Source organism: Microcaecilia unicolor, chromosome 6 (genome assembly GCF_901765095.1).
Source record: "Microcaecilia unicolor chromosome 6, aMicUni1.1, whole genome shotgun sequence".
Taxonomy (NCBI): domain Eukaryota; kingdom Metazoa; phylum Chordata; class Amphibia; order Gymnophiona; family Siphonopidae; genus Microcaecilia; species Microcaecilia unicolor.
The window spans coordinates 113,749,535-113,777,412 of NC_044036.1; the positions used below are offsets into that span (position 1 = coordinate 113,749,535).

At 39.9% G+C, this 27,878-nt stretch overlaps 1 protein-coding gene across 1 annotated transcript in view; it reads right to left on the reverse strand.

Annotated features, from left to right (window-relative positions):
- GORAB (golgin, RAB6 interacting) overlaps positions 1–27,878 on the reverse strand; it is a 49,153-nt gene that overhangs the window by 18,848 nt on the left and 2,427 nt on the right. The window contains exons 2-3 of the mRNA XM_030206532.1: positions 10,389–10,722; positions 5,129–5,230 (exon numbers count right to left, since the gene is read on the reverse strand). Coding sequence (XP_030062392.1) covers positions 5,129–5,230; positions 10,389–10,722 — 436 coding nt within the window. The remainder of the gene's footprint in view (positions 1–5,128; positions 5,231–10,388; positions 10,723–27,878) is intronic.

Here is a 27,878-nt window from a genome sequence, read left to right on the forward strand (position 1 = left end):
GGACTTTTCTTCATATGTGAAAGCTGAACTCACAATAGCCTAATGCAGAATTTAAGCAAGCGTGAGTGGCTTGAGGATCTAGAGAAGTAAAACAATGTGCAAGGATATTCCCAATGGGAATGCACCTCTGTAGGAAATAAGCTACCTTTTACAACAAAGTCTAAACTGCAAAATGACTTTTCCCTAAATCAGTAGTTTCCTTTATGTACCTCAGATCTTGTTTTCAACTTGAAAATATAGCTGAATCATCACTAAGGACTGTGTTTACTAAGGTGTGCTACCATTTTTAGAGCGTGCACAAAATTAGCGCGCGCTGTGGAGGCGCCCATAGGGTGCCTACACAGCACACGCTAAAAGCACTAACACGCCTCTAGTGTGGCTTAGTAAACAGGGTCCTATGAGCTAAGCGGAGGGTAACTGTATAAAAGGCACCTAGCAGGAAAGGCACACACATTGCATCTATTCTACTAGGCTGCACATTTGATTGTTATTCTTATTAAAAAAAAAAAAAACTCAGGCTAAGTTAGAAGAAGAAAAGGAATCTTTATTTCTCCCTAGCAACAGCTCAAGAAATACTATTGGCTCTTGTTATTGGTAGTTTTACAGAGAGTCTAACAATAGGAAGGAAAGTTTTATTCCTCATACAAAGGTCACAGAAAAGAGAAAGAAAGGAAGGAAGAATGAATGAATGAAAGTAAGATTCTTAGCTATAAAGAATTAGTTTCTACAAGGGGGGGAACAGTACCCCCTCCCCTTGGAAATAGGCTGTGGCAAGGATATGAAACTCTCCTGAAATCCAGAGTATTTCTTTAGAAGATGAGCAGTTACTTATATACGCTTCCCATCACAAAGGACCACCTCATATATCACCCAATCAGCAATCCTGAAAGTACATAGGAGACTGTGATAGGGCCTTAATGTCCTTGCCACACCTTTGCTCAGTAACCAACAGTTGGGATGTCATGACAACGGGGGATCTGGTCAGTTTGTTTGTAACAAGACAGTTGGTTGGGATGTCATGGCAATGGTCTTTGTCAGTTTGTGGTAAGCCAGAAATTCTTGTCTTGCCACTATCAGTGGAAACTCACAGAAACACAAACAGAAATAAGCAGACCCAAAAGAAAAGGCCAGAAAATTCCAGAACACTATTTTCTAAAGGCAACGCATGCACCTATATGCCTTTATAAAATTACCACAGGAAAGTAGGTTTAAACATTATACTTGCTCTGAAGTAGGTGTAATTACATACGATAAGAGCAGGTGCATATTTTATACAAAATATGTACATACGTGCAACTCCCACCCCCATTCCACCTATTCTCTACATGTGCTGCCTCAAAGTAAGTACTGTGTTTGAAAAACTACTTCTGATGCACATAAAAGCACCAGACAAGTTTAAAAAGACCCTAGTTGAATGTGTGAAATGCTATTCTAGTAGTCCCCTAGTGGAACAAACTGGACCACAGCTGATGACATTTTTCACATGGATGGTCATATGGACAAGTGGGCTAAACCCTTAATTTTGCAGCTTTTTGGATCTAGTGCATCAAGGCTATGGACAAGTGGACCAAGCTAATGTTTATGTTTATTTAAAATGTATTATACCATTTAATTCAGGTAGACCAAAGTGGTTTACAATACAATTTATTTATTGCATTTGTATCCCACATTTTCCCACCTATTTGCAGGCTCAATGTGGCTTACATGGTTTTGTTAACATAGTTAATCCTGGATGTCAGGTACAGTTATTGTTAGGCAGAAATTGATTAAGGGAATAAAGAGGAGAGGTTTTATTCTTTTCAGTTTCCACATGGAGTAGAACATCTTTTTCGTCGTGTTTTTCACATGGGCATCAAGAGTGAGGTTTCAATCAATGGTGACTCCCAGAATTTTCAAGTTTTGAGAGATAGGCAGAGAACAGTATGGTTTGATTATGGTGGAGAAGTTTTTTTGTGTTATGCTGTGAGGTGAGTACAAGACATTGTGTTTTTTCTGCATTAAGTTTCAACTGGAATGCATCTGCCAGGTATGCATTATTATTACAATAAAAACACAATAATATAAATAAGAACTCTGTAAAGTGGTAGGAAAGACCTATATACATTCATAGAGGAATCACTCTCCAAACATAAAGTGCATGAAGTTTATATTAATATACCTGTTCATTTATATCACAATCCACATTAAACATCCTATATAATAAAACGCACCTCCAACATTCTGAAGCTGACTGCATGGCATTCCTGCTCTCTGTATCCATCTCCTGAATTGGCATCACATACTTCCGGGTTCGTCACAAACAGAAGTGACCAACCACACGAGGTTTCTCGGCTTCAGATTGTTGGAGGTGCATTCTATTAGATAGGATTGGCCAGTTCCTTGAAGCACAGCCAGAGCTCAGCGTCCTGCACAGTAACACTCAGACACCAGAGAGAGAGAAGGGGGGGGGGGGGGCTGACACCAGAAAGAGGAAGAGAGGGAGGGAGGGAGGGAGGGAGGGGGGGAGGTATCTCTGTCACACACTCTCTCTCACAGTCAATGTCTTTCTCTCTCTCTCTCTCACACACTGTCTCTCACACACTCTGTCTCACACTATATCACATTCACTCTCTATGTGTCACACAGTCACTCACACACTCTCTTGGTCTCATACACTGTCTCACAGAGAGTCTGTCTCACACACTCTCTCTCTCTCTCGCACACACTGTATCTGTGTGAAACACACTCTCTCTCACACTGTCTCACATACGCACTTGCACACACTCATTCTCACACATACACTCTCTCTCTCTCAGACACACTCAGACACAGACTCACTCTTTCTCTCACACACACACACACACTCGCACATTCATTCTCTCTCTCACAAACAGTCACTCTCACATACACTCTCTCAAACATACACACTCCGAGGAAAACCTTGCTAGTGCCCGTTTCATTTGTGTCAAACGGGCATTTTTTTTACTAGTCTTCAATATCATTTTAAACTGATTAAAATTTTCCTCTTGACGAACATAATTTTGGAAGATGATTCCACAGCCAAGGAGCTAAATTTAAAAAAATGCCTGGAACTTTGAATTTAGCCTAGCTCTTAGTAAAGGTGGGGCTACTAATCTACGATCTTCTAAAGATCTCGGAGCCCATGAAGGAGTATATGAAATAGCTAATGAATTTAAATACCCTGGCTGTAATGTGTAATGTGCCTTATGAATTAAAGTTAGTACTTTAAATTTTATTCTGTACATAACTGGTAACCAGTGGTATTTCAAATAAAGAGGCGTTATATGAACACATTTCTAAGAGTCTAAGGGAGTCTTTTACAAAGGTGCATGCACTAAACACGAGACACACCCATAGGAATATATAGGTAGCTCTAGCATACGTTAAAAACGCTAGCGCACCTTCGTAAAAGGACCTCAAAGTGCAGTATTCTGCAATGTCTGAAGACATCTTATATTAGCACTGGAAATCCCTGCATATATTACACTGCAATAATCCAATTTTGAAACAAATGTAAGAAACATGCAACATCTTCTCACCAAACAAATATTTTATAGATTTGAAAAGTCTCAAAGACATCAAAAACGTTTTTTGAGTTCAGAAACTTGTCTGTCAAAAAAGATAACTGAGATTCCACTGGAATTCCCAGATAGCTAAATGACTACTATTGGAATCAGTATGCCCCATAAAATTGGGGTAACATTAGGTACCTCACTTTTACCAGTAATCCAACAGGTATGAGTTTGATTAATATTCAAACTAAATTGATGTTCTTGTAACCAATTGGTACTGCTAGTAAACAATTCTGGATGTATATTAAATCAGGGTTCAACAGAACAATTTTTGCAATTATTAATATATCAACATAACAATAAAGTTTTAACACCAAATTCTTGTATAATGGTAAGTAATGGAGCAGTAAAAATATTAAAAAGTATTGGTGATAGTGAGGAGCCCTATGGGACTCCATTATTCAAATGAAATTATTTAGAACATGACTGTCCTATCAAAACAGAATAAGTTCTATATTTTAAAAATGAAGCAAACCAAGCTAACTGCAATGTTTGTAATAATAAATCATGTCAACAAGATCGAATGCCGAAGACATATCTAAAAAAAAAAATTGTGAATGCAACAGATCCCTGGTCCAAAATTTCATGAGTTCAATGAATTTAGCAGATTTTTGCATGTGATTGAACGGGCTATCCCCACTCTCCACATGGACAACTGGGTCTACTACCCAGGTGTGAAAAATGGATTAGACCACTTGTCCATAAGACCATCCAAATATCAGCTATCAAATTATGAAGTCTACTGCAGGGACTGGAACTCTATTCCTCTACTCTCTCTTCTGAGTAAGGGCATCACCAACAAGACATCACAAGTCTCTAAGGATCTTGGAAACAAAATGGCCTCCCTCCCATTCCCAGTTCATTTCCCCTTAAAACACTGCACGTTTTGTCACCGAGGCACCAAATTATGCAAAACCTCAGAGGACAAGGACTCTAACTTTTATGCTTTATAGTTAATTGGAGCTCCTTTTTCAAATAGTGACAACACTGTTAGGCATTAACATGCTATCAGCGCTCCTCTGTTAGAGTTCCAAAATGCTCGAGAAAAAACAAAACAAAACATGAATGCATCCAAGCATAAACTGCTGGAAAACAAAATAGGGTGGTGACATATAGCTTGTCAACTTTGTGAATATGGACAAAATGCCATGTGTATTTGATTTGCCTGGCTACAGAACAAAAGCTAGTGCTGGGTGGAGCCCAGATTGTACCCTGGGCTCCACCTCCATCCCATCCCTATCTCGTACTGCTGATCAGGAAGCAGACCCCCTATACTGGTAAGTACTCTCCCCAAGCAAGTAAGTCAGCCTTAGCTACACCAATGTAGGCAAGAAACTAAATTTATCTGAAGTTCACAATAATTAATTATTATTATGACATTTGTATCCCACATTACTTGGCGTGGTCCACACTGCTCTGCAAATGTAGATTTTATATATTGCCATTTGGTGAAAGCAGCACTAACATGGGGAGGAGGCTAACTGCCATGCATGAAAAGCCCAAGCGCTGTATTGCTGTACTTAATGTGTGCCACAGGAAATGCTTAGCATTCTTACCGCTCTGCTATAGCTTTGGACAGAAGAGCTTTTTTGCGTTTATTCTTCTCTTCCATCAGCCGTTGCTCAAGTTGGAGTTGATCCAAACGTGATTTTTCTTTCCTGTTAGAAACATAGAAACATGACGGCAGATAAAACCATATGACCCATCCAGTCTGCCCATCCTCTGTAATCCCTAATTGTTCCTGCTCCTAAGCAATCCCACATGCTTATCCCATGCCTTTTTAAATTTTGGAACAGTCCTCGACTCCACCACCTCCACCACCCTTTCTGTGAAATAATACTTCCTTAGGTTACTCCTAAGCCTAAGGAAGCATTATTTCACTAAATAATTAGTGTACTTAAATAAGTACACTAATTATTTAGTCTATTTTTCAAAAGTACCTTTCTTAAAATGCTACACAAAAATTCTAACACGGTAGTAATGTGATGCGAAGGGACAGCTAGAGAAGTCGAGAAATACACGGGAATGACCTTATCACCCCATAACACACTACAGAATGATTATTGCCTGCTAACCCAGTTACAGAAAATTCAGAGGTCCTTTTGCAAAGGCGTGCTGAAAAATGGCCTGCGGTAGACGCGTGTTTTGGGTGCACGCAGGATCATTTTTCAGCGCACCTGTAAAAAATGCCTTTTTTAAAATTTTTGACGAAAAAGGACATGTGGCAAAATGAAAATTGCCGTACATCCTTTTGGGTCTGAGACCTTACCATCAGCCATTGACCTAGCGGTAAGGTCTCATGTGGTAACCGGGTGGTAATGGTCTATGCGTGTAAAATGCCGATTACTGCCTGCGTGTCAGAAAATAAAAATATTTTCCGAAGCACGTCAAAAATGAAATTACCGCAAGGGCCATGTGGTAGCTGGGCGGTAGCTCAAAATTGTTACGCGGCTTAGTAAAAGGGCCCCTCAAAAACTCAAAGTTGCTAACACACACACACACACACAAATCAAATAGTGAAATAAAGATAAAAAGGCTCCATTGAATCACATAGAAAAACATGGATTATTCTTCATGCTACAGTTTTTCAGAAAGATCCGTTTCATGAGTCACATTACACAGAAGCACTATCACCTCCTTTTTCCTATTGGCCATTTCTCTGCCAAAGCACCCAAGCATCCTTCTGGCTTTGACCATCACCCTTCCTACCTGTTTGGCCACCTTAATTAAGGTGATCAGAAACGATCACCCCCAAGACCAGCTTTTCTTTTGAGCACAAATGGTACTGCTCCCTTGGGTTTCCGTAGTCTTACCCTACATATCTGTTATGTAGGATAAGACTACAGAAACCCATAATTCAGTGAGTTTAAGATCTTCCTCCAAATATTTGTTGGACACTCCTACTGTACCTGAAATAAGGTTAGAGGAATATTGTAAGAGTTATGGGTCCAACACAGTGGAAATGCTTGCCTGTATCTTTAAGATCGGTTCAGGACGTTGCCCTTTTTAAGAAAGAACTTAAGACACCATTATTTCGACAAGCTTTTAATCAGTAATGTTTAGTAACTCCTATTTATTTTGGAGGGTTATTGCTTGATATTTATCTAAGGTTGATTTTGTTTACTTTTATATCAGAAGTATGTTTTATTGCATTGTCTATGTTTTTCTTTTTAACTATGTACGTTGCTATTGCAAGCCATCAAGAACTTTCTGGATTGTGCAGGGTAGTGAATAATGCAAATAAAATACAGAGAGAAAATGGTTCATGAACTGAGCCTTTAGAGTATTATTATTCACAAAAAATCAGAGTGGAAAACAGAAAGGCAGACCAGATCTCGATTACATTACTGTAATACTGTCTACATAGGAAGCTCCAAGAACATCACCCATAAGCTTCAAGCTGTCCAAAATATGTCTGTCCACCTTTTAACAAGCCTATGATTGAAAGATACTCTATCTCTCTCTAGTTCTTTAAGAGCTGCACTGGTTTTCACTTAGCTTCAGAATGTATTTAAAGCTGTTGATTTTGGGGCCAGGCTGCTTGAATAATCACTTATGTACTATGAGAATTTCAAACAGTATGTTGCTACATTTTCCCTCTTTGAATAATCTCACATTGGAAGAATACTCAGGAAAGCTATTTCTTATACTAGTCCTCAGCATGGAAATTACTTCCGATTGTGCTCTGCCTGCTGAAATATTACTGTTCATGCACAGCCCATGTATCATATTTCCTCATCGATTCTAAAAAATAAAACAAAAAACCTAAAGTGTTATGGTAGCCATGTTAGTCCACTTTTAAAGACAATAAATAGAAATAAATCAAAACAGACAAGAATATAAGATGATACCTTTTTATTGGACTAACTTAATACATTTTTTGATTAGCTTTCAAAGGTACCCCGAAGAAGGGTTACCTTCAAAAGCTAATCAAAAATTTTATTAAGTTAGTCCAATAAAAATGGTATCATCTTATTTTCTTTTCTATGGGCACTGTTTACTAAGCCGCGCTATAGGTGTGCAAACATTTTAGTGCACCCTAATGCTAGGTACCCATAGGAATATAATGGGTGTCTCTATCGTTAGCGTGCGCTAAACATTTAGCATAGATACAGCGTGGCTTAGTAAACAGTGACCTACATTTTTATTTATTTCTATTTATTACTAAAATGTTCTATTCAATGTGGAAACTTAAACAAATAAAATGGTCTTAAGCCACGCAGATTACTGCAACGGAATCTATGCGGGATGTAAAGAAAAACTCGCAAAAGAACTCCAAACCGCTCAAAACACAGCTGCCAGACTGATATTTGGTAAAACACGCTTCGAAAGTGCTAAACTCCTCCGAGAAAAGCTGCACTGGCGCCTAATTAAAGAACGGATCATCTTCAAAATCTGCACCTTGGTTCACAAAATTATCTACGGTGTAGTCCCAGGATACATGACAGACCTCATAGATCTACCAACCAGAAACAGAATTGGATCATCACGATCATATCTAAAGTTACATTACCCAAATTACAAAGGACTTAAATACAAAACAACTTACGCATCCAGCTATATAAGCGCACAACTATGAAATGGACTCCCAAAAGCTGTGAAAATAATCCATGACCATCTAAACTTCAGGAAATCACTAAAAACCAACCTCTTCAAAAAGGCTTACCCCACCGATCCAACGTAAATCCCCACACCCAGCATAACCAATAATCGTACTGGACAATACACAATCTTCACTCCCTTCGACCCTCATGCTGCCTGACACACAACTACCTCATTCGACCACAACACAACCTTGTATTTGTTATCAACCGACTGGCGAACACCTTTACGGTATTATGTAAGCTACATTGAGCCTGAAAATAGGTGGGAAAATGTGGGGACAAATGTAAGAAATAAATAAATAAAAACCTAAAAAGTAAGGGTCAATGAGGAAATATGGTACATGGGCTGTGCATGAAAGGAACGCCAGCAATACCTTCCAAAAATCCAACATTTCTTTAAGGCTTATTAAAGTGAAAGTGTGGCATGTGGTATTTTTGAGTTTAAATACTGAATTTTGATACGACTGTTTGTTCCCTATTACTGCTCAGGAATAGAACAAGGCATGGCATTTTCAACAGATCTGAATTCAACTGAATTATTGTTATACTGGTTCTGTTGCTTCTGATTTACGTTTATCATCCTTTTTTAGTTCTTATTTACTTCTTTATTACATTTATAAGCCGCCTATCCAAACATCTAAGCGAGGTACAATAAAACATTCATAAAAAACAATACACAATTATTTTATGCTCATTCTATTTAACCTGTACATTTTTACGTATTGTGACTCATTCTAAGCTGAGAAGCTGCTAAAGACTAAATAAATATTTATACAGAAGCATACAAAGGGAATAACATATGAAGACAAACACTACATTCTTCATCTAAAATCTCTCTGCAGGCCTTAAGTTTATTGTCATTCATCTTAAAAAGATTTCATTTTTAATGGCATTCTAAAATGACACTTCAGCAGTATGATTAATAGTCGGCTATGATAAAATGCACTCTTGAGTGCACTGTTTCAATGAATTGGGCTAATATTTCAAGGAAACACAGTTTCCATTTCCCTCAGAGCCATATATGTTGTCACTAAGGGCTTGGAATTCCTCAATGAGTTTCATCTCTCATGTAGAGAAGAAAAACAGGAGTGAAAAAACACTCCATCGATTTTCTTGAAAGGTAATAGAAAACATCCATTAACTTTTATGAGATCTTTCCCAATTTCCAATCTCCCAGAATACACAGAACATACAGGACAAGAGTATGCAAGACTGTAGAACATTCAATAACCATTACATTACAAACTGCGAAATCTCTCACAATTTTAAGTAGGAGTAGGCAATTAACGTGTTAATAGCTTTTTAATGCAGGCTGACCCTAACGCCGCAAAGGAAGTTGGGGAAGTCTCACAGTTTCAAGTACCATGAGCACTCCCCAACTTCCTGTATAACATGCCTGCACAGCGCAGCTCAAGCAAAGCCCAGATGTGCAGGTGAAGAAGCCCAGCTGTGTAGGGGAAGAAAAAAAAATTGGGGGGCATGAGAGAATCCAGGGGGTTCTTTTACTAAGGTGTGCTGAAAAATGGCCTGTGCTAGTGTAGGCGCATGTTTTGGACAGGTGCAGATCCATTTTTTCAGCGCACCTGCAAAAAAGGCCTGGGGTTTTTTTTTGCCGAAAATGGACGTGTGGCAAAATAAAAATTGATGCGAGTCCATTTTGGGTCTGAGACCTTATCGCCACCCATTTACTTAGTGGTAAGGTCTCACGTTAACCGGGCAGTAATCATCAGCGCACATACAATGCAGATTACCGCCCGGTTAGCGCCGCGTGCCGGAAAATAAAAATATTTTCCAGCGTGCGTACAAAATGAAATTACCACTCGGGCCACGCGGTAGCCAGACAGTAGTTCAAAATTGACACGCGTTGGGCATGCATAGGCATCTTTGCAGCTTTGTAAAAGGACCCCTTGGTGAAGACTGGGGAGAGGCGCTTGAGAGAATCTGGGTGAAGACTGGTGAAGGGGGTATGAGAGAAAGAAACAAAGACGGTGAAAGAGATAGAGAGATGATTGTGTTCAATAAGAGATAATCAGTAGGAAAGGACAAGAGAAATGCCCAAAATGTATGCCATGATTAATCGCGCATTTAATCGTAATTAAAAATTTTAAATTGTTGCCCACCCCTAATTTTAAGGACAAATAATAAACTCAAATCACTTCTGCCAATATACAGAAGTACTAAATGAACCCCTTAATTTAATAGACTTACTAACAATTCCACTTCCTTTTTCTGCTGTAACAGTTCCTGCTCTGTAGACAGTCCTAGGGGATCTTCTTGAAGTACGTTTTGGCTATCCCTTGGAGTCTCCAGTCCCTGCTCTTTTTCCTGCCCTCCTGGATTATGCTCTCTCGGTGGGGCAAGGGCTGGCTGCGGAGCAGGCATGGCTCTGGGTTTAGAGAGCTGTTGTTCCAATGGCAGCGAGGCAGCTCCATTCTGCTGACTCTTCCTCTTGACCTCCTGCTGAACAGCCTTTTCTCGTTGTAACTGCTGGCGACTCTTCTTTATAGAAGGAGGTTGCTGTGATCGTTCCGACACTTCCAATGGATCTGTATATATTTAAAGAAGAAAAGAAAGGAAAATTTATCCATGTCCCAAAAAATCCACCATCAGTTCTAAACCACTATATTGGGGCCATGTAGAAATGTTGTAGTAAAAAGCACCCTTGCTCGATTCGCTGAAATATCAAGTTACCTGTTTTCTCATCTTTATTATCTTCACTTGTGGCCTTAACTCTTGGTATTTGTTATTTGTTCCAGTATATTTCTTAGACAGTTATATATATATCCCTCATTTTAAAACCTTCTTCCCAGCGTTCACTCTTCAGATATTTATTTACTTAACAAACTTACTAATAATCCAAAGACATTACGCAATAAGAAACACACGCAAAATCATCAATATTCCAGCTCAACACCATTCAAATTTCCCAATTAACTCATTGAAGAGCACACAGAACCCTACTCTTTACTGTCTTACAAACAAGAAAGAATACCTAGCCTTATCTGTATGGATAAGAATTCATTGTGAAAACAGATCATAATCCATTGAGTGGGTTATCGAGAATCTCAGGAGAGAGTGGACAGCTACTTTCCTGGAGTTTGGCCCTCCCAGGGTATAATTTCACCAATCATCATAGGAAGGACAGTGACCATAATAATGTAGGACTCTAAGTGGGGGTGAGAATGGATTTGATATACTGCCTTTGAGTGCTACAAAATCCTGTGGTTACAAGCGTCCTCAGTTGCCGAGAGAGAGAGAGAGAGATATAAATATTTATAGATCAGTGTTTCCCAAGTCTGGTCCTGGAGTATCCTCTTGCCAGTCAGGTTTTCAGGATATCCATGATGGAGAGAGAGAGAGGGAGAGAGAAATATATCTAGACAGATACAGAGAAAGAGAAATATCTAGATGGGACAGATATCTAGATACAGAGATATACCTAGATCAGTGTTTCCCAAGTCCAGTTGAGTACCCCTTGCCAGTCAGGTTTTCAGGATATCCACAATGAATATGCATGAGAGAGAGAGAGAGAAATATACAGACGGAGAGGGAGAGAGAGAGCGATATGTACAGACAGAGATATATGTAGATCAGTGTTTCCCCAAGTCTGGTCCTGGGGTACCCTCAGGATATCCAGAATGAATATGCATGAAAGAGATTTGCATATAATGGAGACAGTGTATGGAAATCATTGAGATTTGCATATAATGGAGACAGTGTATGGAAATGATTAAAATTCATTGGGGATAACCTGACTGGTAGATAGAGAAATATCTAAACAGAGCGGGAGCTACAGAGGGCAAGAGATATGTAGAAAGCTCTCTCTCTCTCTCTCTCTCCCTAGGCATTAAAATGGCATAATACAAATTATATTACTCTGTAATTATATTTGCAACAAATACCATTCTTTATTCATCAAAACATAAAACATGTAATCTAACATTACCCAAAATATATATATATATATAACCATATTTTGTTATATTTTGTTATATATATATATATATATATATATATATATATATATATATATATATATATATATATAACAATATTTTGGGTTACATGTTTTATGTTTTGATGAATAAAGAATGGTATTTGTTGCAAATATAATTACAGAGTAATATAATTTGTATTATGCCATTTTAATGCCTAGGGCAGGCAGGCATGCTCTACTTTCCTGAAGATGGTTAGAAGTGAAGCACTATTCAACCTCACTACTTCAGCAAACTCTCACTGATATTAAGGGCATCATATGCTAACCCATGAAAATGTTTGCATCTTAGTACCAATTTTTGCTAAATTTAGCTATGGAAGGCAAATGAGTTCATGGCTCATATGTATCCCATAGCTAAATTTTGCCAGAAAATTGTTGCCATTGCTGGGAACACTACACACCCACATTAGCAACAGTGAGGGCCTTCCACTCTGTGGTCTGGTACTGCCACTAGGAACTGGGTAGCCATTTTGGTAGAGGGAGACACCAGGACAGTTCCTAAGACTCCCAGGAAATTGGTTAGCGTATCTGGGTTTAAAAAGGGTTGGACAAGTTCCTAGAGGAAAAGCCCATAGTCTGCTACTGAGATAGACATGGGGAAGCCACTGCTTGCCCTGGGATTGGTAGCATGGAATGTTGCTTCTGTTTAGGTTTCTGCCAGGTACTTGTACCTGGATTGGTCACTGTTGGAAGCAGGATACTGAGCTAGATGGACCATTGGTCTGACCCAGTATTGCTGTTCTTACTGGGTAAGAAGGAGGAGGGATATGTAGCAGGGTCCGGCCTTAGTGCTTGATATAAGGGGTAGGGCCTAAAGGGGAAGGGCTTGTACATTTTAGCCCCCTGTTTGAGCTGGGAAGAAGGGGCTGCAAGAGGGCACTGGCACGGAAAGCATGAGATATGGGCCATGAGGGTTCTTTAAAGCAGACATCATTCTGTGAAAAGCCTTTTTCCGAGCAGCTCTGAAAAATATAACTATGTCTCCAGAGATCTACTTATTCTCTTTGCAAAAGCGAGCTGACAAATCCTTTTTGGTGCACCTGTCTTCATGATTTTTGACATTAAATGAGCTGCTTTGCAAGATTCTGTTTTGCAACAGCTGATTAATGACAACTTTAACTAAAACTTCTGTACAAAGTGGACTTTGCGCAAAAGTTTACTTTTGCATAGCGACTTCTCAAAATGTACTTTACATGAAAAATCAAGCAAAACACCTGGAAACTCACAAAAATGCCAGATTTGAGGTGTTTTAGCTCCATTTTTCACATGAAACACACTTTTGGAAAAAAAAAGTCCCTTTGCATTTTAGTGTTTGAGGCCAAAGGTGAAGCCACAAGTAAAAAGAGAATGCATTCACCTCAAATATTGTGTTCAATTCTGGTCACTGCATCTCAAAAAAAGATATAGTGGAATTAGAAAAGGTACAGAGAAGGGCGACAAACATGATAAAGGGGATTGGACGACTTCCCTATGAGGAAAGGCTGAAGCGTCTATGGCTCTTCAGATTGGAGAAAAGACGGGTGGGCGGAGATATGATAGAGGTCTATAAAATAATGTGTGGAGCGGAACAGGTAGAAGTGAATCATTTGTTTACTCTTTCCAAAAATACTAGGACTAGGGTGCATACAATGAAGCTACAAAGTAGTAAATTTAATACAAATTGGAGAAACAACGTGTAATTAAACTCTGGAATTTGTTGCCAGAGACTGTGGTAAAGGCGGTTAGCTTAGTGGGGTTTAAAAAAAAAGGTCTGGACAGGTTCCTGAAGAAAAGGTCCATAGACCATTATTAAATTGACTTGGGGAAAATCCACTGCTTATTTCTGGGAGAACTGTAAACTTTTAAGTGGCGTTTTACTACTATCACAAGTTAATACTCAATACCAAATAGCAGAATATTAAACAAGCATCGAGTGCTTTCAAGCCACTTTAGATTTGACCCAATCATAGAGGTCTATATCTGTCTCGTGATGGTTGTAATCATTGACTATTCCCCCTTCCTATCTCACATATATTTTTTCTTCTTTTTCCTATTCTTGTTCAATTTTACTTAATCTTTTCTTATTTCTTTTTGCTCTTGTTTCTGTGGCTGCTTACTCACCCACCAAACAATGACAAACTCGTTAATATATGTTTTGATGTCCGACGGCTTTAGAAATTCTAACAGCTGTGCATAGTGTGGTATTGGAAACACAGTAGTTTAAATATCCACTTATCTGCTTATCCAGGTGCGTAATTTGCCCCGACAGGTGCCTGTTTCGCACAATGTGGCTTTATCAAGGGTAGATGCACTCAGGATCTGTAACAGCAAATACAACTCCGTTAATCTGCTACTTATTGCCGTATACAAACTCAAATGTACTCTATGGTGTCATGGTTCACCTCCACACAGCCTCCACGTCTGCTCTTCAGCCATAGAGTATGGATACAACTCCTTCTTTATAGGAAATTCAAATGCTGATCATATCCGGTGTTGAAGTTCCGGTATACCCATACCGGAAAATCACGAAGTCTCACATAAAACAGCCCCAATGGATATGTGTTCACACCCTTTGGTTCCAAGGTCTCCAGATGATAGATCCAAAAGGTCTCCTGCTGGAGCAGTTTACGGTTCCGATCTCCGCTTCTACGGGCAGTGCATCCAAATCTATCACCATGCATTTAAGAGTATGTACAGAATGACTGTACTTAACACAATGCTTCACCAATGGTGCTCCTAGATTCTTCCCTATTATTCTGGAGTGATGTTCTGTCATTCTTGCATTTAAGGATCTACTGGATTTTCCTATGTATACTTTTCCACAGGGACAAATAATATAGTACACCACATATGGAGTGCAGCAGGTGGTATTGTGTCTCAGTTGATATACTTTGTCATTGTGTTTAAAGTTATCTGTTACAATTGTTAACTCACAAGTTTTGCATCTTGGTTTATTGCATTTCCTGTGACCTCTGGATACAGATGTGTCTCGAGAGTCACGCCCTGGTAATTCTGCCGGGCTGAGAATCTCCTTTAAATTTCTGTCACGTGAGAATGCAGTGCGCAGTCGATAGTGTGTGAACAGTGGATGTCCCAATGTTCTCTGATGATGTGTGCTACTTTTTCTCCCCCGAAGCAAATCTCATAATAAAAGTCATCACTGGATCATTGGATGGCGTTTCGTTTCTAGATTGCAATAACCATTCCCTGTTATATTTTGCTCGGGTATAAGCATGTCTTAAGATTTTTTGTGGATAATTGCATGATAGTAAGCTGTCCTTAAACACCCGTGCCTGTGATTGTGTCTGAAGAACATATTCGTCTGTATCGTAACAACTGCGAAAAAGGGAGACTATCCCTTAGGGCTTTCGGGTGGCTACTTTTGTAATCTAGCATAGTGTTTCTATCCGTGGGTTTGATGAATACTTTGGTAATAAATGCCCGCTGTGATTTATCTCCACGCCAAGAAAGTGGATACATGTCTCAGAACTGGATGCAGTAAACTGTATTCTGGGATGACAACCATTTAACCAGTCTCTAAATCCTTCCAGCTGTGAAAAGTAAAATTGAACAAGAATAGGAAAAGAAGAAAAAATATATGTGAGGTAGGAAGGTGGAATAGTCAATGATTACAACCGTCACAAGACAGATATAGACCTCTATGATTGGGTCAAATCTAAGTAGTGACTATATGAGACGTCCCCTATAAACAACATCGTGTTGTGAGACAGTGGCTTGAAAGCACTCGACGCTTGTTTAATATTCTACTACTTGGTATTGAGTATTTCTGGGATAAGCAGCATAAAATGTATTGAATTTTTTTGGGATCTTGCCAGGTATTTGCGACCTGGATTGGCCACTGATGGAAACAAGATGCTAGGCTTGATGGACCTTTGGTCTGTCCCAGTGTGCCAATACTTATGTACCATATGTGGGAACCAAGGCAGATTAGCCATTCCATAGTTTCTAGAAAACTAGTATCACTGCATTTCCTGGTCGAAAGAAGATATTCCAATTCACCTTACTATATATGTCTCACTATAAACCCATTCTCTCTACTTGATTAAAGTTACATTTAACCTGAAGGCTTCAGTTTAAATTTGTTATTATCTATACATCAGTGCAGAGCAGTCTCTCCTACACCCTCCTGCTAATTCCAGCACACCTTGTGGTAAGATCGTCTCATGCACTGGGTGACACAGCAGCTTCTTGACGTGAAATGTACTTAAAAATAAATGACACCAATACATACACTGTGAATGTCAGTCACACTGAAGCTTTTCACATGATGAAGGAGAAATGTTCAAATAATGAAAACATATTTGGTCTTTTCGACTCTTAAGCTGGTTCAGTACAGCAGTCAAAAGACTAGCAATAAATGTGTCTCATCTAGTTGAAACAACATGGGAAGAGAATTGGGCCAATGGAATTAATCACAAGTGCCACTTTTTACTAACTGCTAACAGATGGATGAATAGCAAATGAGAACAGGTGTAACTTCATCCTCATGACATCATGCATTTTCCAGATCTATTCTGATGAATTACAGAATGTCAACTTATCCCAACAATGATGAAGTCTGAAAAGTAATAACACTGACTAACCAGAGAACCAGCTTAGAACACGAATTACTGTAAAAACCATCTATGAAAAGAGAGTAAAAAAGCTAAGCAACAAATCGAAAGCAAACATTATTAAAGGACAGCCAAGACAACCTCAAGAGAAACTTGATCTCATTTCTTCCAAAGATAAATGGCATATCGACATAAGTCAAATAATGATCTGACTTTGAACTTAACTGGCTTAAGAGCCTGGATCAACAATTTTTCCAGTATTTCCTAATTTGAGAGGTCAAATTTGATTTAAACCATTACCCAGAAGAAAAAAAGACTCTGAAGCTTAAAATGAATATCTGCCTGTTTTAACATGATTTTAAAATATTCTCATGCTACTACTACATTCCTGTTTAAACATAAAAATTCAAGCATTAACTTCTGAAGTCCATCTAAAAGCTATGTCCAGGGAAGCCAGGTTGTCCTTTAAAAAAAGGAATGTATGACAAATGAATATTTATTAATCTGAAGATCCTGCACATTCAGACATGGTCCTTTCAATATCTTCCAAGTAATTCTTATGAACCTTTTTCATTCAGGCTACCAGATCTTGCTTTCTTTCGTTTCACTGTTGCATCGTGCATACATGTCCATCTTACCAACAGGTACAGAAACTTCATTCAAATATTCCCCAATATCCTCTCATATAAAACTGCTGCCATGGCTGTAGACATGAAAACCTATTTCCTTATATCTCAAAAATCAGTGGAGGGTATTGACAGAAGTTACAAGAATATTTTCTCCAGCTCACCTGTATGTTTCACTTTCTATTACTCTTCCCTCTCCTGCATTTTTATCCAGACTCCTCTCTACACAGATTTATTTCCTCCCCCAAATCCTGTATTCTACTTGTTTCCAAACCTGTCCTGGGTAGGGTTACCATATTGTGTCCCCCCAAAAGGACACATGCCCCTTTCACACCCCACCACGCCCCCTTACATGCCCTCGCTCCGCCCCGCCACATTTTCCCCTCCCCCCTGTCACACACCCCGTCACTCCCCTCCTCATACCTTACTACTGCCCTGGTGGTCACTGGAATAGAATAATGGTTCTCAAACCTGTCCTGGGTTTTCAAGACATCCTTAACATGCAGGAGATAGATTTGGATGCACTGCCTTAATTGAGTGCAGAATTTTTACACATCTTTATCAGATACCTGAAAACCTGACTGGCCAGGTATCCCCAGGACTAGGGTTACCATATGTCCGGATTTACCCGGACATGTCCTCTTTTTGAGGACATGTCCGGGCAACCAGGCGGGTTTTGCCAATCTGCTCGTTTGTCCGGATTTCTGGACAAATAGGCAGGCTGGTGGGCAGATGGCTCGCCCGCCCGCCAACCTGCCGGTTTGTCCAGAAATCTGGACAAACAGGCAGACTGCTAGCCTCCCCTCCCCTTACTTACTACTGCCCTGGTGGTCTAGTGACCTCTTCCGCCTTCGGGGCAGGAAAGAGCCCCCTCTTTCCTGCCCGCAGCGCTGCCCTGCATGCATCCTTCCTGTTGCTGATCTCGGCGCCAATTCAAAATGGCCACCGAGAGTGGAAGTCTTGCGAGGTCACTTCAACTCTGGGCAGCCATTTTGAATCAGCGCCGAAATCAGGAACAGGAAGGATGCATGCAGGGCAGCGCTCCGGGCAGGAAAGAGAGGAAAGAGGGGGCTCTTTCCTGCCCCGAAGGCGGAAGAGGTCACTAGACCACCAGGGCAGTAGTAAGTAAGGGGAGGGGAGGCTAGCAGTCTGCCTGTTTGTCCAGATTTCTGGACAAACCGGCAGGTTGGCGGGCGGGCGAGCCATCTGCCCACCAGCCTGCCTATTTGTCCAGAAATCCAGACAAACGAGCAGATTGGCAAAACCCGCCTGGTTGCCCGGACATGTCCTCAAAAAGAGGACATGTCCGGGTAAATTTGGACATATGGTAACCCTAGTCCTGGGGATACCTGGCCAGTCAGGTTTTCAGGTATCTGATAAAGATGTGTAAAAAGTCTGCACTCAATTGAAGCAGTGCATCCAAATCTATCTCCTGCATGTTAAGGATGTCTTGAAAACCCAGGACAGGTTTGAGAAACATTATTCTATTTCAGTGATTTTCAACAGTTTTCATCTCATGGCACACTTACAAGGCACAAAAGTTTTCAAGGCACACCATCAGTTTTTTAAGGAGATAATATATATATATATATATATATATATATATATATATTTATTTATTTATATATATATTTATATATTATCATTTAACAAGAGTGTATAAAAATTGTGTTTAAAGTTTAATAACTAAAATTTTAAACACTTACCTTTATAGCCACAAATAAAACACATTCAAAAACAATTTTAAGCAAATCCACCCCCCCCCCCCCCCCCCCACCAACAGCTACTTATGCTGGTATTTGCTGTGCTACTCACATTTTATATTTTCACTCTCTGAAGCAAACCCTGAATGAGGATGTGACCAAAGAATATTAAACCATATGATGGCTCCAGTTGAGTCCCTCCAACAATATACTCAGTGCATTTTTTTTTAGCAAAAAAGGTGCCGGTACTTAAATGCTAGGCCACCCTTCAGGGATGGGGTGATCACTGAGGGACCCATCCCACAAAAGCCAGGCCCCCTGCAACCAGTCATAGAATCAATGACAAGGAAGAATTGGTGTATAGAGCCTGAGCTCTTTCATGAAAACTTGGGGACCATGGGTCAATTTTAGCAGACAATGGAAAAGGTGCCGGTACTCAGTACCCCCAAGTATCCCCTCAAAAAAAGCCCTGACTATACTTTCCACCTCCACAACATCAGTGCCAAAAGAGACTTCATTTACAATGCTGTGTACAGTTCTGAGGACCACATCTTCAAAAAGATATAAAACAGTCCAGTGGTTAAATAAAAACAAAGTAAATTACGTAAAACAAACATCAGATACGTTTTTAATATCAAGTAAACTACAATTTCCATTATTCAATATGCAAATCTGCCCCAGTACTTTTCTTAATGTTTGTTTAAAAATCATAGCAATACTGCACAAAGATAGTTTTGTGCAGAGGGAGTTCAAAAGTGGCACCCTTCCCCCATGCTCTCTCCTGCCCTTCCTTCACCAGTCCAGTGCTCTCCAGTTATCACTATTCCCTCTCCCCCAACGCTCTTTCCTAGCCTTCCTTCAGTCTAATGATTTCTAGCCCTCCCTCTCTATCCTGCCTTCCTTCAGCAGTCTGATGTACTCTAGCCTTCATAAGTACATAAGTATTGCCATACTGGGACAGACTGAACGTCCATCAAGCTCAGCATCCTGCTTCCAACAGTGGCCAATCCAGGTCACAAGTACCTGGCAAGATCACAAAAAAGTACAATACATTTTATGCTGCTTATCCCAGAAATAAGCAGTGGATTTTCCCCAAGTCCATTTTAATAATAATCTATGGGCTTTTCTTTTAGGAAGCTATCCAAATCTTTTTTAAACCTTGCTAAGCTAACTGCTTTTACCACATTCTCTGGCAACGAATTCCAGAGTTTAATTACACGTTGAGTGAAGAAATATTTGCTCCAATTCGTTTTAAATTTACTACTTTGTAGCTTCATTTCGTGCCCCCTAGTCCTAGTATTTTTGGAAAGAGTAAACAAGGGATTCATGTCTACTCATGTTCCACTCCACTCATTATTTTATAGACATATATCATATCTCCCCTCAGCCATCTTTTCTCCAAGTTGAAGAGCCCTAGCTGCTTTAGCCTTTCCTCATAGGAAGTCGTCCCATCCCCTTTATCATTTTTGTTGCCCTTCCCTGTACCTTTTCTAATTCCACTATACATTTTTTGAGATGCGGTGACCAGGACTGAACACAATATTCGAGGTGCGGTCGCACCATGGAGCAATACAAAAGCATTATAAAGTCCTCATTTTTGTTTTCCATGCCTTTCCTAATATCTAACATTCGATTTGCTTTCTTAGCCGCTGTCCCACTCTGAGCATAGGGTTTCAAAGTATCATCAACGATGACGCCTAGATCCCTTTCCTGGTTGGCGACTCCTAATGTGGAATCTTGCATTATGTAGCTATAATTCGGGTTCCTCTTTCTCACATGCATCACTTTGCACTTCCTCACATTAAACATTATCTGCCATTTAGATGCCCAGTCCTGTAAGGTCCTCCTGTAATTTTTCACAATCCTCTTGTGATTTAATAACTTTGTGTCATCAGCAAATTTAATTACCATCTCTAGGTCATTTATAAATATGTTAAACAGCAGTGGTCCCAGACCCCTGAGGAACCCCACTATCTACCCTTCTCCATTGAGAATGACCATTTAACCCTACTCTCCGTTTTCTATCTTTTAACTAGTTTTTAATCCACAATAGGACACTGCCTCCTATCCCATGACTCTTCTTCAATTCCCTCTGGAGTCCTTCATGAGGTACTTTGTCAAATGCCATTTGAAATCCAGATACATAATATCGACGGCTCACCTTTATCCACCTGTTTTGTTCACCCCTTCAAAAGAAATGTAATAGATGCTTTTGAATATGCTCTGTAATTTTGTTTTTTGCCCAGCACCGACATCAGGCTCACTGGTCTATAATTTCCTAGATCTCCTCTGGAACCTTTTTTAAAAAATTGGCGTTACATTGGCCACCCTCCCCTCATGTTCTCTCCAGCCCTCTGTCCCATGCTCTCTCCAGCCATCCTTCAAGGGTACAATGCTCTCCAGCCCTCCCCCTCCTTCCTTCACTGACCCCATATTCTCCAAACACCCCTCCTCCCCGTGTTCTCTCCTGTCTCCCTTCACCGGCCTGATGTTCTTCAGCCCTCCCCTAATGATTCAATGCTCTCCAGCCCTCCCTCTCGATGCTCTCTCCTGCCTTCTTTCAACAGTCTGGTGAACTCCAGCCCCCCTCCAAACTCTCCCCAATGCTCTCTCATTCCTTCCTTCCTTCCTTCACCGGACACATGCACAGGCCAGCTGCACATGGAGTTCGCCACACGTATGAGTCAGTAGATCAGGTAACCTCTGATGCTGCTGGCCTATGCATGTGTCAGTATGAGCCTTGCTGCATCAACCTAGGCACAGAGCAAGTGTGAGTGCTCTGAATTAATGAAGGGATGAGAAGGCAGTACTTGGAAGTCTTGAAGGACCCTGGTTAGGTAACTGGTCACTGAGAGGCTTGTACACTCCCATGTGAACCCTGCAGGAGCTACTTCCATGCCCGCAGGATCCATGTGGGATCCCCGCGGACTCCGTGGGGTTCCCATGCATCTCTTGACCATGAGACACCTGGGGAGCAGCTGCAGCACAGTGGTTGAAAAATGTTGCTCTATTCATTGAGCTTCTTTATCTTCACACTGTAGACAGAAAGGCAAGGGTTTGACATTGTGCATTCACCTGTTAAGGGCAGATCAGGTTTCTTATCTCGCATCTCCTTTTGCTGCTGTTAACAAGCATGTTTGCAGATAAAACTATCAAGACTATTTATTTTATTTTTTTTGTTACATTTGTACCCCATGCTTTCCCACTCATGGCAGGCTCAATGCGGCAGGCAATGGAGGGTTAAGTGACTTGCCCAGAGTCACAAGGAGCTGCCTGTGCCGGGAATCGAACTCAGTTCCTCAGTTCCCCAGGACCAAAGTCCACCACCCTAACCACTAGGCCACTCCTCCTCTAGATCTAGATCATATTGCCACAAAACTTTAATAAGAAATTGCTTTTTCTAAAGTTACCAATTTTTAATGACCAACACTAGAGGCCTTAGGGAGGGAAACCAACTACTTTTAAATTGTTATGTTTCTCTGTATTGAATGAGTTGTTGTTACACATTTGTACACAAATACAAAAGTTTGAGAGTGATCACTGTTGCTTCACTGTCCATGGAGCCACAAACAGAAATGATTTGTTCTTCTTCCTAACTTTACCAATATATGCCAGATTAATCCTTTTTTGAAAGAAATGGGTGTGATAAGTTTTATATATGCATTTATTTTATCACATTTAGATAAAGAATTGCAATTCTTTACATACAGGATTTCCTATCCATATTATTCAGTTTACAATCAATTCAGAACTCTTGGGAGCTGATGCAGAAAGCCACACAGAACTACTATGCACACTAACTTAGATCAGTTCCTTATATCTTATCTATACAAAGAACTTGCCTTGAGTTCAGCCACCCGTCTATTTATCCCAACTGACTCTGTACCACGCATCTTGGCCCTTCAGCTATATGGTAAGCTGCATTCTAGAACAGCATTAGTATGTTATTTGAATGTTGTAATGTGTTCTTATTAGATGTTTCGTTAGTATTATGGTGATATCATATTATATCCCTGTTATTTGAATTTCAGTGCTGTTAAGTGTGTATGTTTTTGATCCTGTTTCATGGTAGGTTTCAATTTGTTGCTTTTAAGTTTACCTCATCTATTGTAATTATGTTTATACTTGGTTATTTTACTATTGTTATGCTGTTAACAAAACTGTAAGTTTTATGTTAAACTGTACCTGCAATACACTGTATTGAGTGGATCTCTTCACAAAGGCGATTAATAAATCCCAATAAATATATAAATGTCCAAGCACACAGCTTCCACTGCAAACGTAATACTATGCCGTGGAGAAAGCTTAAGTATATGCAAATTTTATGTGCACAGAACTTACACGCTGATTGAGGAGAGACTGCCGGATGCCTGCACACAAGCTATTTCATGGTAAGCGCAGCTTTTGTGTGCATACTGGAACAAAAATGGAAGTGTCAGCACACAGCTGCCTGTTCTCCTACATATATCAACCTTGCAAAAGTTTCTTTCTACATACATTTTTTGTGAGTCTGATATTTATACACAGAATGGTTGCCAATACATGCCGACACTTCCATTTATATTCTGACACAAACAAACACAAACTCTGTTACCTCCTGTCAGTCTTTTAAACTTGTAGGCATTTCTTTCTGGTTGTAAAAAATGACAAAACTGGCAATTAAATCTTAAAACCTGGCCTTAAATCCTCTATGCTAACCCTTCTACACTGTCCCGAACCTGATGAAACATTTCTCACTTTGTCAATGCAAAAAAAGCCCTTGTTCCCTTCTCTGCATTGCCGCAGAGTACTTAATGACCTCATTACTATGCATTTTAATGCAATATGTGACTATGTCTTCTGTACAAGTTAACACCCACACTCAGTTCCTCTCTGCATTGCTTGGCCATTAACGTGCATGTACAACCCTCAGTAACCCTGTGGTTAGGCTTGCAGTATCTTACTGCAATGGACTCTAATAATTCAAGGTTGTAATCATGTAAGAACACAAGAATAGCTATACTGGGTCAGACCATTGGTCCATGTAGCCCAGTATCCTGCTTCCAACAGTGACCACAAGTACCTGGTAGAAACCCAAATAGTAGCAACATTCCATGTTACTAATCCCAGGGCAAGAAATGGCTTCCTCCATGTCTATCTCAATAACAGACTATGGACTTTTCCTCCAGGAACGTGTCCAAACCTTTTTAAACCCCAATTACGCTAACCACTGTTACCACATTCTCTAGCAACAAGTTCCAGAGCTTAATTATTCCTTGAGTGAAAAAATATTTCCTCCTTTTTGTTTTAAAAGTATTTCCATGTAATTTCATTGAGTGACCCCTGGTCTTCGTACTTTCTGAAAGAGTGAAAAATTTATTCACTTTTACCCTTCTACACCACTTAGGATTTTGTAGACCTCAATCATATCTCCCCATCAGCCATCTCTTTTCCAAGCTGAAGAGCTCCATCCTCTCTCGCCTTTCCTCAAATGGGAGCAGTTCCATCCCCTTTATCATTTTGGTCGCTCTTCTTTGAAGCTTTTCTAATTCTGCTATATCTTTTTAGAGATACAGCTACCAGAACTGAACACGATACTTAAGGTGAGGTCACACCATGGAGTGATACAGAGGCATTATAATATTCTTGGTCTTATTTACCATCCCTTTCCTAATAATTCCTAGCATCCTGTTGTTTTTTGGGTGCTGCCGCACACTGGGCAGAAGATTTCAGAGTATTGTCTACGATGACACCTAGATCTTTTTCTTGGGAGCTGACTCCTAAGGTGGACCCTAAAATCAGGTAATTATGATTCAGATTATTCTTCCCAATGTGCATCACTCTGCATTTGTCCACATTAAATTTCATCTGCCATGTGGATGCCTAGTCTTCCAGTTTCGTAAGGCCTTTCTGCAATTTTTCACTGTCCGCTTCTGTTTTGACAACTTTGAATAATTTTGTGTCATCTGCAAACTGAATCCCCTCACATCATCCCAATTTCCAGATCATTTATAAATATGTTAAATAGCACCGGTCCCAGTACAGATCCCTGCTGCACTCCACTATTTGCTCTCCTCCATTGAAAAAAAATGGTCATTTAACATTACCCTCTGTGTTCTGTCCAATAACCAATTCCTAATGCACAGGACATTGCCTCCTATCCCATAACAGAGTGCATATTAGGCAAATACTGAAAACTTCACCAATAGCCAATGTGTTTTCAAGCCCAATTTAAGTTAAAAGCCTTAAATGGTTCGGACCCTCCTTAGCTTAAAGGAAGGCTACAGTTGTATGTACCTATAAGGTCTTGAGCTTTTATGTGCAATCCAACCTGGAAAGAGGAGAACCTGGAAGGCACCTTTAGAAACCTACTAAGACTATGGCAGAAATCACATCAAGGAGTATAGATTCAATAGATTTACATATAAATTCTACAATTCCAGAATTTTATGTTCCAACGGATAGGTTTTTGCACAATTTCTTACCATTAACTAATTTAAGGAAGACGTACTTAAATATTCTTCTTCACATTGTATGCTGGATATCCTTCCTCGACTTTACTCTGTAATTATTCCTGCTGTTAATGCTTGGCATCCATTAATGGCGTGTTTCCATGGGTTTCTGTTGAAGTACAATATGTGTTTTGCAATCACGACATTGACCAAATGGGAGTTAACTTGAAACGTCAGTCAGCACTCTAAACATCTGAACTGAGGTGACCAACTTCATAGCCATGGGAAACCTGGGCCTTAGTGTTGATTTGTCTGGTAGAGTTGAATACTCTTGACCTCAATTTGGCAACTTGCCACAGTTCACTAAACTTCACATACAAAACGTAATTTGACAGAGCTTATACGATACAGCTAGAAAATTTCCTATGAAATATTTCTCCTGGCCATTTAAATCACCTGTCTGAGGCTATTGAGCCTGCAAAAAGGTGGGAAAATGTGGACTACAAAGGCAACAAACAAATAAATAAATAACTGGGCATTTTTGGCGGCTGAAACCAGCTATTTTGGGGACAGAGTCATCATGTAGCCGGTTAAGTGCCAATTTTCAGCACTTAACTGGCCAAGATAACTGCATAAAACGCTGTCTTATCTTTGTGGTTCTTCATCACCAGTTAAGTGCCAAATATCGTATTTAACCGGCTATGTTTCTGCCAACTCCATACACCCAAAAACTCAATGCCAGAGCCTGGACATTGTCCGGTACTGAATTTCAGGATAGAATGCCATCAGTGGTCAGCAAATCGCTGATCGTCACCGGTTGAATATTGGGCCCCAAGTGTGATAACTAAACAGGAACCAGTGCATGTCTCTCTTCTGGAGTTTTGACCTCAGTCTGGTTTTCAACCTTTGTACAATCTTGCAGGGCGTTGCCACCTTTGTCTTAGCCTTGATTCAATATCTTAGGGAAGGGATTTTTACTACCTTGTTTGTCTTCATTCCAGAACTTCCTGTACTGCCCTTTGCAAAGACACACCAAAGAAGTTTAGAAACCTAATGAAACAAACTGCTAAAATTATTTTTTAAAAGGAATAAAAAGAAAAAATACAGAAAGCCAGAACATAAAATAGTGAGCAGGATAAAAGAAGAAGAAGAAGAAGAAAAAAAGATAGAAAACCAAATCCTGCTACTTCTTACCACTGCCAGCCTGCCATCTGGTCAAACACAATCTTGAGGAAAAAAAAAAAAAATTAACCTATAATATTCAAAGCCTCCTGCCCGGTAAAATCACTTGTCCTTGCCTAACCATCGATATTCAGCAGCACTTAACTTGACACTGCCACTGAATATCAGCACTACGCTAACCGCTTACACTGTTGCTGTGTGTGAGCTTTGCACTGCATTTCATTCGGAGGAACATATCACACAAAATTTTGGAAAGCATCAGCCTTTTGAAATTAGTCTGTTGAAGCCTCCTTTGTCATTGGTGTGACCCCTGGCCCTGACGCAGGTGCGGTAGCACCGAAACACGGCCCGTGTCGGGTCTTTCTTCAATCAAAGTTCACTAATATTAAAGGATTTTTTAATGAAAGAACTGTGTTCCCTTTTGTTTTTAAAGGCCCTTTGTGCTGTTTTTTTGCTTGGTCTTTTTCTGTACTTGGTTCCCTCTCTTTGTTACATTGTAGTCTGTGAGTGGAGCCAGTACATAACTGGTTAGCAGTGATAGTGCAACTACTGACTGGTTAAGTAAGCAGCTAAAAGTTAGTATTGTTACAAGGAATTAATTTATACTTGGGGATAGCTAGAGCACTCACTAATGTTTCTCCACCACTTACCTATAAGGTAAGAACGATTCAAGAATAAAAGGAATTAAGTGTATTTATTGGATTGCACTTACCTGCATTACCAGGTTTAAAGGACAAGAACACTATATATTTAGATTCAAAAGGTTTATTAAGTTACAATATGATTAATGCAATCATATAAACGAGAGATAGTTCTTTTAAGAGATCTTTACAGATAATCTGTGCTTAAGTAAAGTAGCAAATCTAGATCAAAAGTTATAACTTACAGAACAGTCTTTGTAGTAGGATTGTTGAAGCTGAGAGAGAGAAAGTCTTTTGGAAAAGTTCTATTATTCAGCAGAGTGATGAGCCATGTGGTCAGGAGCAGGGCTTCTGCAGAGATGGATCTGAGTTGCAGCTGAAGAGAGAATCTGCCTGTCTGGAACAGCTTGTATCTTTTATATCTTGCAAGCTTGCGTACAGCGCTGCGTATGCCTTGTAGCGCTATAGAAATGCTAAATAGTAGTAGTAGTAGTAGGATATGATCACAGAGTCCCAGCACCTGCTTCCTGGTTTGCACTGGATAACTTGCAAGGCATTATGGTTATTGT